The 14,953-nt window shown below is 43.3% G+C and overlaps 1 protein-coding gene across 2 annotated transcripts in view; it reads right to left on the minus strand.

The window, feature by feature from the left end:
- The window catches only part of Babam2 (BRISC and BRCA1 A complex member 2), a 375,365-nt gene that overhangs the window by 19,255 nt on the left and 341,157 nt on the right, over positions 1 to 14,953 (minus strand). Inside the window, exons 11-12 of one of the 2 annotated variants that reach the window (XM_026789694.1) lie at positions 9,322 to 9,475; positions 8,133 to 8,301 (exon numbers count right to left, since the gene is read on the minus strand). In XM_026789694.1, coding sequence (XP_026645495.1) covers positions 8,148 to 8,301; positions 9,322 to 9,475 — 308 coding nt within the window. In that variant the 3' untranslated portion in view covers positions 8,133 to 8,147. Of the gene's footprint in view, positions 1 to 8,132; positions 8,302 to 9,321; positions 9,476 to 14,953 lie in introns of those variants that run through there. The other variant, XM_005367962.3, reaches the window with a different exon arrangement.

Consider the following 14,953-nt stretch of genomic DNA (forward strand, 5'->3'; position numbering starts at 1 on the left):
CCGCGCGCGCTCATTTGGAGGCCACTGTGAAAGATTGTGCTTTTGGCCTGTTCCATTGTAGTGTCCTTTACTCTTTTCTCTCACTTATAAGCCTCAATAAAAAGTTTAGCTAGACAGATATTTTACTTTTCTTGAAAGTTCTTCAGACTTTCAGAAAGTTATTTCTGCTCAAGAATATCCTGTGGACATAAAGGCCTTCAGCCTCCTGGGAGAGCTGTGGAGCAGAGGTTGTACCAGTCACTCAGGTAGGTGGGAACACACATGCAAGTTTCCTTGCTCCAATGGGCTGTTACCCTCAGGTAAGGGGCCCACACAAGGAGGGGAAAGACAGGAGTCTTGGACCAGTCCTGAGGGACACAGGACTCTATCTTTATACTACTGTGCATCTTAACTAAATTCTTCCAGCAAATGAAACTGATGCACTGAATGTCTGTCAGCCCTGCCAGTAACCTCACTTCATTGCTGCCAAAATGGTTAAAGTTTGGCATATTTCTAGCTGGCTGTACTAGCTGGTTTTTAAAGTTGTTTTTTCTGTGCCCCATGTCTTGAACCTGGCCTCACTGTCAAGTTTACCTCCTTCTTTCGTCACCCAACCTAGTCCCACCGCTGGCGATGGGTTTCTGTGGCTCACTGAGGAAAGACAAGGGACCTATCTATCTCGTCACTGTTTCTGCTGGTTTCTACCAGCTCTGCTTCAGCAGGCAGGGATCTAGTTCATTTTCACCAGGGGTTCTTGTGATGAATGATCTGATAACAGACAAGAAAGAATCTTGTTCCCACAGAAGCAAGGCCTCTGCTTGTCACCATGATCTGCGCAGTATGAATGGTCCTAATTATTCTCTGAGCATCCTTTGATGCTTCCCTCTTCTTCCTTTCTCTCTCTCTCTCGAATCCCTGGCTTAATGAGAAGTGATAGAAACAAGAGTCTGGGCCCTCTTGCCTTGGCTGGACTCCACATCACACATGACAGCCCGGAGCAGCCCTGGTGGCACCTGTCAGAAACCAAGACACACATCTGAACAGTCGAGCCTAATTCCCAGGACGCTGTTTTAACTTGACATCTGAAAATGCACTGCATCTAGAATTATTTTCCAGGGCGTGTGTTCAGGGCATATGTGTGCACATTCCACAGCTGAAGTGCTCTATAAATATCAGATGCAGGCTGTACAAACGGCATCACGTACACAGTGTCCTTACTTCTGTTTAGTAAGATTTCAATTTGTGTCTGACCTCTCGTAACAGGGATGGATGTTTTTCAATACGGATAAAAAAAAACTATGGCAAGCTATCTTAAACATACTTTTCACTTCAAATTCCCACAAATCTGTCAGAGGTCAGTGGTAGCAGGTAGGTACTTGCCTGATGTTTTCAGATGAGGGTATCAAGGCCCAGAAAAATGACATGCCCTTCCCAAGACTGCACAGGAAATTAAGAGTGGTATCTGGATGAGAGCCAGGTCTCCTAGCTCACAGACATTTTTCTTTGCATTTCTTGTTCATGTTTTCTTCCAGAGGTTCAAAGGGAACTCTGACCCTATTAATATTTGTTAATTAATACATTCCTCTCCAGTGTGTTCTTAAAAACCTCAAACCAGAACCTCTCCACCTTTTCCTTTCTGCACAGTTTTCCAAGTAAGAAAATATTTGACTATAACTCACAAATAATCAGGCAACTTTACTTACTGATAGAAACACTTTCCCCATGGCAGGGGGTGGTATAATTAGAACTCATGCCTGAGTACTCAGTATCCTCGCAATGGAGTAACAAGTGACTTTCCCCAGCAAAGATGTGGCGATCTCCCAGTTCCTCCACCCCCAGCTCTCCCCTGAGAAGCCCAACTTAGGCCAGCTTCTTTTGACTTGTGCAACTGAGGTTGGAACTTAAGAGGAGAGTGGACAGAGAGCTCAGAACCAGCGTCAGTGGAGCAGCAAGAAGGTCTGAGAAAAGATGGGCCAAAGGGTCCTGCTGAGGGGATTTGCTCTGCTTGGCTTTCCCAGGGAGAGGGGAGGCAAGGTGGGGCTGCAAATGTTGGTGCCTGGTACAGTCAGGGCTGTGCAGGCTCCCAGGACGCCAGAGGCCAGCTCTGGGATGAAGTTGTATAAGCACTGACTGATGGCCAGGCTTTTTAATGGAGCTTATCATATCACAGCAACAGATGTCAGGCGCTAATAAATAACACGCTCTCTCTGACCTACGCAATTTGGAGAGGATGCCTGTTGTCAGGCAGAACTGGATCCCTCCCATCCCTGTTGCTCCCTCTTCTGTCAGGAAAAACAAACCATGTCCCTTGAAGATACTCTGCAAATTGACTCTTTGAAGAGCTCTTCATTCCATGCTGTTTATCTTGCTTTTCTCTCCACAGTTTCTAAATTTCTAAACCCTGTAAGGGAAAGCTCGGAGGGGTGCAGGAACTTGGTCCCAGAGAACCGCAGGCCAGCAGGGATGGCAGGCCTCGGTGCCTACAGCTTTCCGAAGGTCTGTCAGCTCACTAGTGTGGGTTCTATACTGTCCTCTCAGGGTGCTCGCTCATACAGCCCAAGACTTGGAAAATTCCCTGTGCTCTCTCAAGGGGAGTTCAGTTGAGATAAGGTTGGGAGTTTTTAAAGGGAACTGGTCCTAAGAAAAGGGGCCCAGCAAGAGACAAAGAAGAAAGTCCATGAATCACTCGAGCAGCTGAGTGGCATGCTTGTCCCAAGGTCTGACACCCATGGACCCAGGGGACAGAGTTTCCTTGGAGTCTAGCCTGGACTGCTCTGCCTTCAGCCAATGATTCCTCTTACCCCCTCTTTCCTTTTGTCTCCTTTGTCCAGGGACTTGGGATGTGATTGAACAAAACCTGTCACATCTCCTACCTTCCTGATTGACTCTGTATCCTTAGATGTCTGGTGGGAGTTCCAAGAACACAGACATGAAGGGACGGGATAGGATGAAGTAAGTCATGGGTCTGAAGACAGTTATCTGGTCCCCACCAGGGTTTTCCCTAGAGCTGAGTCAAGTGTGTCTGAGAAGGATGAGAAGCACAGAGCTAGTGGGTTCCCAAGCTCTCAGTTCACAAGGCATGGTGATGGCGGGGACAGGGTGACTACAGCGCAAGCTCAATAGAAACATGGCATCGGTAGGTGCCCCAGAAGCTACCAACAGAGAGCCAAGAGGACTGGCTGACTCCTGGGGAAACAAACACACAAATGAGCTCACACTGGAACCACTTGGATGCCATGCTCTGGCCTCCAAGGAATCTCAGGCCACAGGCCTCCCCATCACCATGCTGTGAGGACCCAATTGGAACTAGGATTTCCATACTATAGTCCAGAGTCCCAGGGGCCCCAGAATAACTTCAGGGGCTATGGAGAGGGCCTGGAGATGGGAGTGGAAATTCTGATGCTACATCCATTTCTATCTCTTGAATCAAGAGAAGGTGATTTATATTTAGATGTCTTAGTTAAAGGACTAATGCATGAGACTGGATCAGAGTATTTGGTAATAAGAACTTTGAAGAAAAAAAAAAAGCCCCAACCAAACAACCCACAGTATATTCAAGAATATTAAAGCAGTAACAGTGAAAAGTCATTGGAATGATCATCTCTAATATAGAATTGAAGAAAGATTTGCTAAAGACAAAGCTACTCTGCACAGACAACTGGCTAGCAAATGGTAAGAGAACGCACAGCGAAAGACAGTCTATGGGAAGCCATGAGCTGCTCTGGGAGGGTAAAAATCTTCCTGACCTTGAGGCAAGAGGGGAAATGGAAAACGGTTTGCGGAGGCTCATGATGAGTTATTCCTGTGTGCTGTCTAAGGAGTTATTTTTGAACTATCTTTAGTGATTCCTTCATGTTATGGATTTTATGTGACAAACATTGAAGTAGGTGCTTTAGGGGTTCAGCTCTATTCTAAGATCTTACTCAGGCTTCTGCTAGGATCAACAATGGTGCACACAATGGAGTTCATGAACAATCACGCCATCTATATGTAGATCTCACTGAGCAGACACAGTACTATGAAAAGGTTGCCTGTTCCTTCCTTCTAGACAGTCATAAGTTACCTACACAATACTAAGGTAATTTATTTTGCTTTTGGTTTTTGCCTTTTAAAGTGGTTATTTTTTATACAGATTAAGCAACTAAAGGGTTAGATATAAAACCTTAGGAGCCCGGAGCCTAAGATGTAGAGTCTCTGGTCAGGTTGCTGGGGTTTGGAGCTTTTGGCTGTGGTGTGCCTCAGTGTTGATGCTATTACCGTTTAATATTAAAGACCTCCTTTTCTCTGTAAGGAAGTGCACTGATAGTTGCCACCTAGCTCATGTTCACCACATGCCGGGCACCGACAGACATCAGTACATTACCTCAAACAACAGGTAGAATTCTAAGATTCTATGCTCCCTGTAACATCTGAGATATTGAAAACAATTAGCTTCACTCCAGCAATTAGGTTTTCTTTTACAGTACAGATGAACTTATGAAAGGGTTATTAACTGACAAGTTGGGGACACAAGTTAGAGACTGGAAATACAAGGAGGAGTTAATGTACTGTGGCAGGCTTAAAGATGGGGGGGGGGCTACAAGGCAGGGAATGAAGCCAGCCAGCTTCTAGTTACGAAGAGTGATCTCCAGGTGATATCTACTAAGGACACAGGGACCTAAGTCCAATTAACCCAGGCCAACATCCCGAATCAACTTAGAAAAGTATTAGCCTAAGTCTCAATTGCAGCTTCTGGACCCGTGCAGAGGAAAACCCTGTGGTGCTCTTCGATTACCGTTTACTGTTAGACTGCAATGCAGAGAACCATAAGCCCTATGTAACAAGCAGTGACCCTCTGACAAGTTATTAGACAAGGAGACAGACTCGGGAGGATTATGCATATCCCCAAAGTTGCAGAGTCAATGAATGGCAGACACAGGCTTAAACCAGTTGCCAGAACTTCAGGGTCCGTGCCCTCAGAAGGGGACCTAGGCCAGGGGTGCAGAGAGTGGGGACCCCCCGTCCATCTGTCTGTGAACATACAGTGAGGCCAGAGCCAAGGAACTGAGTCCTTTCTGTATAAGAAGCTAGCTATGTATCCTTGGGAATTCTTCTTTATCTACATGAAAGGACTTAAGAGCTTCTGCAGGGCTACTGCAGTGGAGATCCTGTAAAAGAGAGAATACCCTGCCACCGGTGACGTCTACAAGGAACACAGAGGCACCTGAATGTCACATGGGAGGGCTTTTCTTTCATTAATGACTGCAAGTCTCAATGTTCTTGGCCTATACGTTGGATATGACCTTTCTGATGGTTTGTCCTGAAAAGAATTTTAAAAATAAAAATTTCTCCTGGGTATAGAGACTCACTCTTCTAACCCCAGCAAAGGGGGACAGTGGCCAGCGAATCTCTGAGTTTGAGGTCAGCCTGGTCTACATAGAGAGTTCCAGGACAGTTAAGGCTAGACAATGAGGTCCTATAAAAAAAAAAAATTCCCCTCCCTTTGGCAAGGAAATGATTCCCTACCACCTTATCTAAAGACACCAGAAGGAAATGGACTGCAGTTTTCCTTTGGTTAGAAAAAAAAAAGTTAAAGCAAGTTGACTGTTAAAAGTCAATTTATTGTGGAATTCACATGCAAAACCAGAACATATAGATACCATAGCACAGAGGCTAGCTGAGGGTATAAAGAGATTTACCTTGTCTTAGGTTTAGGCTTTTATGTTAGGTATGAAGCACTATAATATTAATTAATAATAGGTATTATTAATTCATGTGTCAAGGTAAAGGTTATATTTACTGCATATTTATCCAAAATATATGAAGAAATAAGAGTCAAGAAACCAGTAAAAGGTACAAGTGAGAGAAAGAGAAAAGAAAAGATACTTCAATATACCAAAAGAACACAAGAAGAGAAAAACAAAGGAACTAAGAACAGAGAAAATAAAAATTAAAAAAATATATAGCAAGATGTAGGACTTAAACTTAATGAGCTCATTTGTTATATTAAGTATACACAGACCAAATAATTCTATTAAAGGACACAGACCATCAGGCTAGATTTAAAAAAAATTAAAATTTATAAAAGGCTTCAGGACATACAGATAGATAGAGATGAAATAAAACAAAAAGGATGAAGAAAGGCAGCATAAAAATATGTAGAAAAAATCTGGTACAACCATTTCAACATTGACGAAGACTTCGATTCCAAAAGTTTTGCCAAATACAGACATTCCCCAATGGCAGGAGGACTAATATATTAAGAAGACATAAGTAAAATAGCACTCCATAGACTACTGTTTTCCTCCCTAGGAGCTGTGGTTTGCCACTGCTTTCTGGAACAGCATAGAGCACTGTACTCACAGTTCAAATTCAAATATGGAATCTACTGAATGCATATTACTTTCAGACGACTACACAGTTCAAAAATTATAAGCTGAGTCATTGTAAGATGGAGACAGTCTTTAAGTAAAAAGCTGTCCACAGTGTTGTAAATTATACTACAATAAAAAAGATAATTATGGCAAGCTTTTGCCTTTAAAGATCTCACCATTTGGTTAAGAAAAGAGATATATATAAAGATCTGAAAACTAAATATAGCACAAAAGAGATTCTGGGAAAACATGTGAGCAGAGCACAGAACTGGGAAGAAGGTGGCAAAGGGCTGCCTGGATTGTATGAGGAACCCACAGGGGAAAGGCAGGAGGATGGGGGATCGGAGCTGGGAGCACAGGCACTAGGTACAGAGCAGAAGGGAACTTCCACTGCTCACTGTATCTCACTGATCACCCCTTCCTCGCCAGTCCACTTAGCAGCAGGGAGTACAACCCTGCTTAAAAGATGGAGTTCAGAGAGAGTATGCAGTCTACCCAAGGCCACGGGCTTATAGGATTAAACTCTGTGGTTGGAACTGGGGCATGCATAACCCAGAGCCTACTCACTTTGGGGTATTGTACTTGTTAAGGGCAGAACTGGCTGGATAGACTTCAGCAAGAAGCACTGTGGTAGGAAAAGCCCTGGCTTCTCAGTGCCAGGAAGTATCTGTCCTTTCTTAATGCAATGCTCAGAACTGTGCTCTTAACAGACAGGATAAACAGCTGATTCCACTCAAAGGGCTTTGGGGCCGTTCTAAACATGAGAGTGTTTATGTCGTGGGCAGAGCTCCCCAAGTGAATTATAGTCTTTTACGTACTGTGTACAGTATCTTCACAGGATACAGACACGGGGCATGCAAGGAATGTTTCAGCCGACCTTTCTTTTGTTTGACATTTCCCTCCATGCCTTCCACCAGTTTCCAGACAGGACTACAAGACAATTCCTGCTTATGTCTACCCATCACCTGGCCTTTGACACAGTCCTGTGCGATTGTTCAGTTAAAGAATGAATGGGGTCTTTAAATGATTTCTTCTAGCTAACACAAGCTGTTGGCTGTCTCTCTTATTGCATCTAAAATGGATTCATCTTCACTGAAGGAGAAGGCAGATTCCTTTAACACGACTTCAGATGTTTTCTTTAGACTGGTGCTAACATAAAGCAAATGTGTCTTGAAAGTCTGAACCAATCTGTTAAGACAAACAGGCTTCACTTAGGATATTCCTACACTGAAATCACAGGCTCGTGGTCTGCAGCTCCTTAAAGACTCAATTCATACATGCTAAAATTCCTGCTTAAGAAGTACACACACGCACACCACGACAGCTTTGCCATGGAAACCACAAAGACATGTCTGGTTCAGACTCTGGAGTCATACCACAAATAATGGCCCATCTTCTAAGGGCAGATCCTGTGTATACACATGGAAAGCTCAGACAACTAAACAACGCAAGACTTCAAACAGAAACTCTGCTTTATGTCTGCTTTGTTCCACTGCGTTTCAGCACAGGTCTTAATAGCTGTTACTAGTTACATTTGCATATGTTTGTTTACCCCTTAAATAGAATTTCAGACCAGTGTTCTGGATATAATGGGAAAATACAGGGAGAAGGGCACACAAGTTTCAGATTACAACTCTGGGCTCACACAGGAATTCTGGGTGTTTGGAGTGCTGGAAAAGGGCACTCTATTGTCAAACTCTGAGCCGACCATACATGAAGGTTCTGTATATAGAGACGATGGGAGATGAGGGAAGGGTTCCCTGGGAAGGAAATACGTATCAGGAAATGGAAGGCAAGAACAAGGAGTCTTAATAATCAGCAAGTTTCTAGGCCTGGAGGGCCAGCCTTTGTTAGCAGGTACTCTGAAGCTGTCAGACATCTGCTATGATTCATCTCCTTGCTGGGCTGCATGAGGCCATGGACACTTTCCAATTTGTTTATCATGCCATCCTCAATGCTCACGCAGTGCCTGGATCATGGGAGACAATAAGTACTGGATGAGCAAGTGAGGAAGACACTTACTAGACGGCTTTCATTTCCATGATTCTTTGGCTCTGCACATCCTTAGTCGGGATCACAGGCGTGCGCATGCGGCTGTCCCGAGTGATAAAGGCATAACCACGTACCGCACCATGATTTAGTTTTGGAAACTACCATTTCAATCCACTGTTGCTCCAGTATAGGAGGCAATAATCTACAGACTGTTGTTCTAGACAATGAAGTCTTATCTACCAAGAGCAGTCAGCCTGTTTCTGTACCAACCTGATCCTTACGACTGAAGTGACAGCCATCCACATTCAACTGAGAAGGCCTGCTGACTTCAAGCTCACTGAGCCACTGCATTCACAGCGCCTCCATCAAAGCCACTACTTCCATAGCGGTGTTAGCAGATAGATCTAAGGAGCATCGTAACCAAGACACACCCATGCAACACACATGAGAAGCGTAACAAAATTCAAGAGTTGCAGCCTCCCATGAAAAAGTAGCTACTGAATCTACATACTGACTACTCAATAGGAAGTCTGTTTATCAACATTTGAAATCTCCCATTTTAAATATATACAAGTAGCTGCCAGCATTTTTATTATTGAGATTATTTACCTACAACTCAACTTGCCACTTAGTAGTTCTCTAATCTGAATAGAAAGGTAGAGTTCTTATATATCCTACAATCCCTTTACCAAAAATGCCACTCATAGCCAGTCCTAGAGTTCAACAGAGAAAGGATGAGGGGACATGAGATCCATGTCAGCTTCCCTGTGAGAGATGACAGAAGGGACTGCTATTTAAGTCTAAACTGGAGATAACTGACTTCTGGTATTCTGTCGTGACCACTAACTCTGCCTCATGGCATGAAGACAGCCCTTTTCATAACACTTGAAAAAATAAGCCCAGGGCAGGATTTAGCCTACTGAGCAGTGGCTAGCTGACCCCTGGACTGGATACACACACTGTTCTTCTCTGAGGAAATCACAACGGGTCCACTTACTTTGCTCTCTTGGCCATTTCATTTCCATCCCATCTGGGGCTGTAGGGGTAATTCTTTTGTGCTTGGGAGTAAAGTTGTCCACTGTTGGTAAAATGATAGACGGACTGAAACGTGAGAGTCGGCTGATCGCGCGGAAAAAACAGGGGCAGGTCAACTGGAAATGCAGAAAAAGGGAAAGAAAGAGTTAGACAGTTAAAAGTTGAGACACCTTTTTGGCTAAGTCAGAATGTTGGGTACATGAAGCTTGGAACAACAATATTGCTTGAGATCAAAGCTGTGGAGTGAGGGACCAAGGAATCTAGGACATCGCTCCTGTTTCCAGGAGTGTAAAATTTAGTTGGAGGTAGATCATGTATGAAGTCCAGTGTCATCACCCTGAAACATCTGTGAACACACTGAAAGCCCACCATAGATAATGTACATGGAAGAGTCAGCCAGGATGGCGTACATCCCACAGTCTGATGTCCTAGGTTCTGGCCTTGCCCAACAGCCACTGCAGAGCCAGCCCATAGCTGTGCTAAGTTTCAATTATGCCATAGCTCTTCAAGGGTGGGACAGTGCCTTCCTCATCTGTAATTTGTTGGAGGGGGGCAGGATGGAAGGTGGTTTTCAAGAACAAACTTGGAAAAGGGACAAAGAAGGCATTTAGTAATCTCTGTACTTTATAGGATTCGCCAACTAGACAACCAGAAAAATAAAATTATCATTCTGCTTCCAATCAAGCAGTGAATCTCCATACTCAGCACTTTCCATTTTCCCACATGTTACCACATATATTTATATCTCCTAAATCAGAGGGAGCTCCTTAATGGGCCATAACAGGGGCCAATCTGCACGCAGACTGCCTGCTGGAGCGGCAGGGCTCAGTCTACACCTCCCTGCGTGTGAGTAGTACACGCTTTAGCATTTTTTTGGGGGGGGGGGTAAGTCAATTTTTAAAAATAAAATCACTTTTTAGTTTTACTGGAGGCAAACCATCCCCAGAAACAGACTTCTGCAACATCCTTTGAGGCAGACAATGTTTGTGTAAATGCTACCATTTCTAGGACAAAGAAGAGGCACACTGACAAATGCCATAACAGTATGTATAGAATTTTCTGGCTTTTCTAAGTAAGCTTTAGATACTCCGTTACATAAAACTTCATGAAGGGAACGTTAATGTTAACAAATGAGTAAACTAGAAAGTGCATGGAGTTTATCGACTTTCTCAGAGACAGGCAGCAACAGGAGACAGGCCTAGAGCCACGGACCCTACTGTGCGACACTGCTTCCCCTGCACTGAAGAATACTCATGTAAGCTGCTTATAACTGCGTTGCGATTACAATTTAGTAAGCCCAAGCCTGCACTGTAAAAAATAAACAAGGATGACAACTTTAGCTGTACAAAATACATATATTAAAGGATCATGTACTGGACGGTGTGAAATTTATCACTCCCTCGGCGATGGCAATGCTGAACCTGGACAAGTGCTTTCCCCATATGTGACTTCTTGAAGGAAAAGTTAGGTTCACAGTAAGGCTAAAAAAAAAACAAAAACAAAAAACCCAACAACAACAATAGCAGCAGCAGCAACAACAACAACAACAAAACCCTTGCAGTGGGTAGGCTCTCTCAGACTTCTGAGTGCTCTGGGCTCTGAGGCTGCCTGACTCAGGACACTGGGAGTTTCTACTGGTGACTCACATCACCACCAAAGAAAAGGGGCAAGACTGAGAATGTCCACTTTTTAGTCACATTTCTCTGTGTCACAATAAGACAGCCTCCATACATGTCTATTTTTGCCAAAGCAGAGCTTATAACACATAGAACAATGAAAGTATGAAAAGAGCAATCAGAATACAAATAACTCAATTCAGAAAATTCCTTTGGCTTTTTTCATATAACAAAGCTTGGTCTGTAACATCTCCAGCTACTTTGAACAAATGCTGCTTTCTAACCTTTTTATATCCTCTGATACTCATTTAATCCCCTCTAAGTTTTTAGAAACAATGGCCTGATCATGTGTATATTCCTTTGATTTCAGTTGCAGTTGCTATATTACATTAGAGTTTTCAGATAGAAAACAACATTCAGATTAAGCTCCAAAGCAATCATTAATAACAGAAAAGTATTTAATATGCTAGCCTATCTATAAAAATAGTAATTGCAAGTAGTAGAACTGAATGCAAGCATTTACAAACAGCCATCACTCAGTATCAACAGTAGTATAGACACTACTACAGGCTATGTGATGTTCAAGCTACTGGCTTTTGGGGGCTTTAGAATACATTTTTCTAAAAACAAAGAATTGTGTGTGGGGGATATATAAGTGTGTCAGTGCTTCAAGGTATCATCCTAAGGAACACCACCCACCTCTTTTGAGAAAGGGTATCTCAAGTGGCCTGGAACTCAGCAAGTAGACTAGCTGGCTGGTAGGCCCCGAGCATCCTTGGGGCTCTGCTTCCCCAGTGCTGGGATCATAAGCACATGCCATCATGCTCGGCTTTCCTATGGCTCAAACTTAGGTCTTCTTGCAAGCACTTTACAGACTGAGCCGTTCTCCAGTTTCCCATAAAGAGAAAAGTTTCCAGGACCAGGCATAGCGCTTTGGCTGGTGCCAAACTCCTGGGCTTATACCATCTTTTGACCCCAGATTCCAAAGTATTTAGGACTCCAGGCAAGCATCACTGCATCTGGCTGGAATGCTTTCTATTTTTTCCATTATCTTGTTTTGTAGAAGAAAAGGATCACTGGAATTAGTATTTGATATGTTGAGAAATACTTGTTTACCTAGTTTTGAAACATCTTCTTTAACTCAGATGCGCATTAGCAGCAGAAACAATAAACCTGTGAATATCTGCTCACTCGTGAAGTGAGATACTGATTTTTGTTTTCATTTAAATATAAGAAAGCTACATGCTGGTGTACACCCACGAGCCCCTGAAGCATGTATTACATGTTTCTTTCTCTGTGGAGATTTGTGTAACAGTGCCGTTGTAGCCAATGTTCAAATCTGAAAAGTTTCTGTGTGCATACAGCAACTGGATTATAGATGAACAGGAACTCTCAAAGGATTTCAGAGATAAAATTTAACTCACATATAAGAACATAAACATTTAAAGCTATAGATACCTTGCTCAAGTAAATTATATCCTATTTAAAATAGTCAGTAGTTAAAAGGGTGGCTTCTTTAAAGACTACTTTGTGTATAAGATGATGTAATAACTGAAGTATTTCAGAAACACTTTGCATTTTTCTTATAAGATCTGAATGGTTCAAATTAGTCAGAAGTTAGCAAAAACAAAAATGTGTTTTCCTTATCTCCAAATGTTTCTGCCACTTAACTTTTACTTAAAGGTTAACTGATGAGAAAGAATTAATTTAGGTCTTCAAAGAGCTAACTTGTTCTTAAGGAACTTTGCAGATCTACGCAATGTGGTATCATAGTTGCACTATGAACACTTTAACCACTTGCTGTCTTGGCATTGACTGGCACATGCCTGAGCCCTGAGCGCAACATCCACTGCTTACTGTCAATCCTACTCTGACAGCGGCTCCCTGCTTCCTTCTTCCGGTGCGCTTTCACCAGCAGTCTGAGAATAGAAGGGATGGCCTTCACTGGCTCAGTCTACCTGAATAGCTCTTAAGGTTCTTTCTTTAGGAGCTTGTTCAGATAAGTCATACAGAACACTTCTATACAGACTGGGTCTTTCTTGTGTCTAGTCCACGGGGCTTTGGCCACCTGAGAGAAGACAGGAACAATGAAGCCACGCTCTAGATAACTGCTGCATGATGGGCCCTAGTGGTCACTGCCACGAAGTTAGCTGTAGTTCAGGAGCAGCCTGTGGACAGCATGAAAGGAATCTGAATGCAGATAAAGCACGCTGCCTCTCTCTACACCGCTGTAAGGTGCAGTGTGTAGCTGTGCTCACCTTCCTTGGGAGCCCGGCTTGCTTGTTCCCAAATGCTCATCATTTCACGATAATAAGACTCCAGGAAAAGGGTATCTCAGATACAAAGCTCAACAGGAAGCTCTCATTTCTTCAAATCTACCAACCATGGAAAAATGGCCCTAGAACAGCCAAGAGAAACTCTACCCCATGCACTGAATACACAGGGCAGCCTGACTGACTCTCAGTATTTTAGGCAGAGTTCTAACAATTTTGGTTATAGAATTTTTCATCCTCAGAAATAAAAGAAAACATCATAATCACAGCAAGCTAATGACAAAAGTGCTTTAGTAGCAGGTATTGATGATTAGCAGTCTGGCTTGGGGAAGGACAGTAGAATAAATAATAAATGAAAACAGCAGGGGAAAATCCTAGTCTGAGGCCACTTAGTGTAGAAGCACAGAATGCTGCGACATTCAAGTCACCCTCAGACTACCACAGTCAGGGACCCACTCACCCCGAATCTTGGTGAAGATGTAACCACCCTTAATTGCTACCTCACAGCCTTTATCTTTTTTCTCCCATGAGCAGAGCTCCCTTATCTTCCTAGTTTGTAAGTGCTTGATTCTCTTAGACTCCCAGAAGCCAAGGCACGTGACTGCTGTGGGTGGCACTATGGATTAGAACCCGGGCCTCACACAAGTTAGACAAGCACTCTACAAGTGAGCTGTACTCACTCCCCCAAAGCATGGAAATCTGACTCACTGTTGCCAGTGGGATCTGATGGGAAATTGGCAAGGGCTTTTCTGAGAAATATTTTCCTCTCTGGTTAGAGACATGTGGAGGCAGAAGCCCCCATTTCATTCTAGTCTTTGATTTACCACGTGAAGTCCTGAGTCTTGGAGCTGTGGCCCCTAGCTAGTGTCTGTGAGGAGGTTGGCTTGGTATCGTTGAGTGACTGACTTTATCATCTCTGGGGTTTCTTGTTTTCTGAGGCAATTACAAGTCTTCACTATTTTGACCTCACTTGATAGGGTTTTCTCATGTTTAGAGTCAAAGGTATCCAAGGAAACAATATTTCTTATAGTTTCTCAGTTTAAGAAGGAAGGAAAATGGAATAATCTACTTTAGAAACATCTCCAATAAGCATGGTTAAAAACATTCAAGCGACATAAATAGGAAAGTTTTAGCTGTCTGGAAAATTTGGTTTTGTGGGACAGTTCAATCCTTGAAAATGCCAAACAAATGAGGGGTTAACCATAATTGCTTCCCCGGAGTCACATCATCAAATATTTTCACCATTATCCACAAGCCATTACTTCATTTCTTCAGCCCTGCTAGCTATATATTCCTCTGCCTGCCCCCATGTTCTCGGTTAGTAGGGAAGACCCTCCCAGTCCCAGTTACTGGTGGTTAGGGTTAGGCTCCCAGGGCTGGGTTCTCAGTTACTTGAGTGGCTTTATGAGATAGTTTTAACTCTGTGTTAACCCTCCAATGACGACAGTCCCACTGTGCAGTCCTGGCTGGCCTAGAACTGGCCACGTAGCCCAGGCTGACCTTGAACTTGCAAAAGTCCTCTTGCCTCTAGGCATACAAGAGTATGCCATCACATGGGGTCTGAAGTTGACTCTTGACAGAAGTTCACACACATCTCATTCTCAGGCTCTTCTCCAGCCAATATGGCAAGACTGACATGTAGTTACTATCTACCTCCATCATATTAACAAATATGAAACCTTTAAGACACATGCACTCCAACCAC

The sequence above is a fragment of the Microtus ochrogaster genome, unplaced genomic scaffold (genome assembly GCF_000317375.1).
Source record: "Microtus ochrogaster isolate Prairie Vole_2 unplaced genomic scaffold, MicOch1.0 UNK26, whole genome shotgun sequence".
Lineage (NCBI taxonomy): Eukaryota > Metazoa > Chordata > Mammalia > Rodentia > Cricetidae > Microtus > Microtus ochrogaster.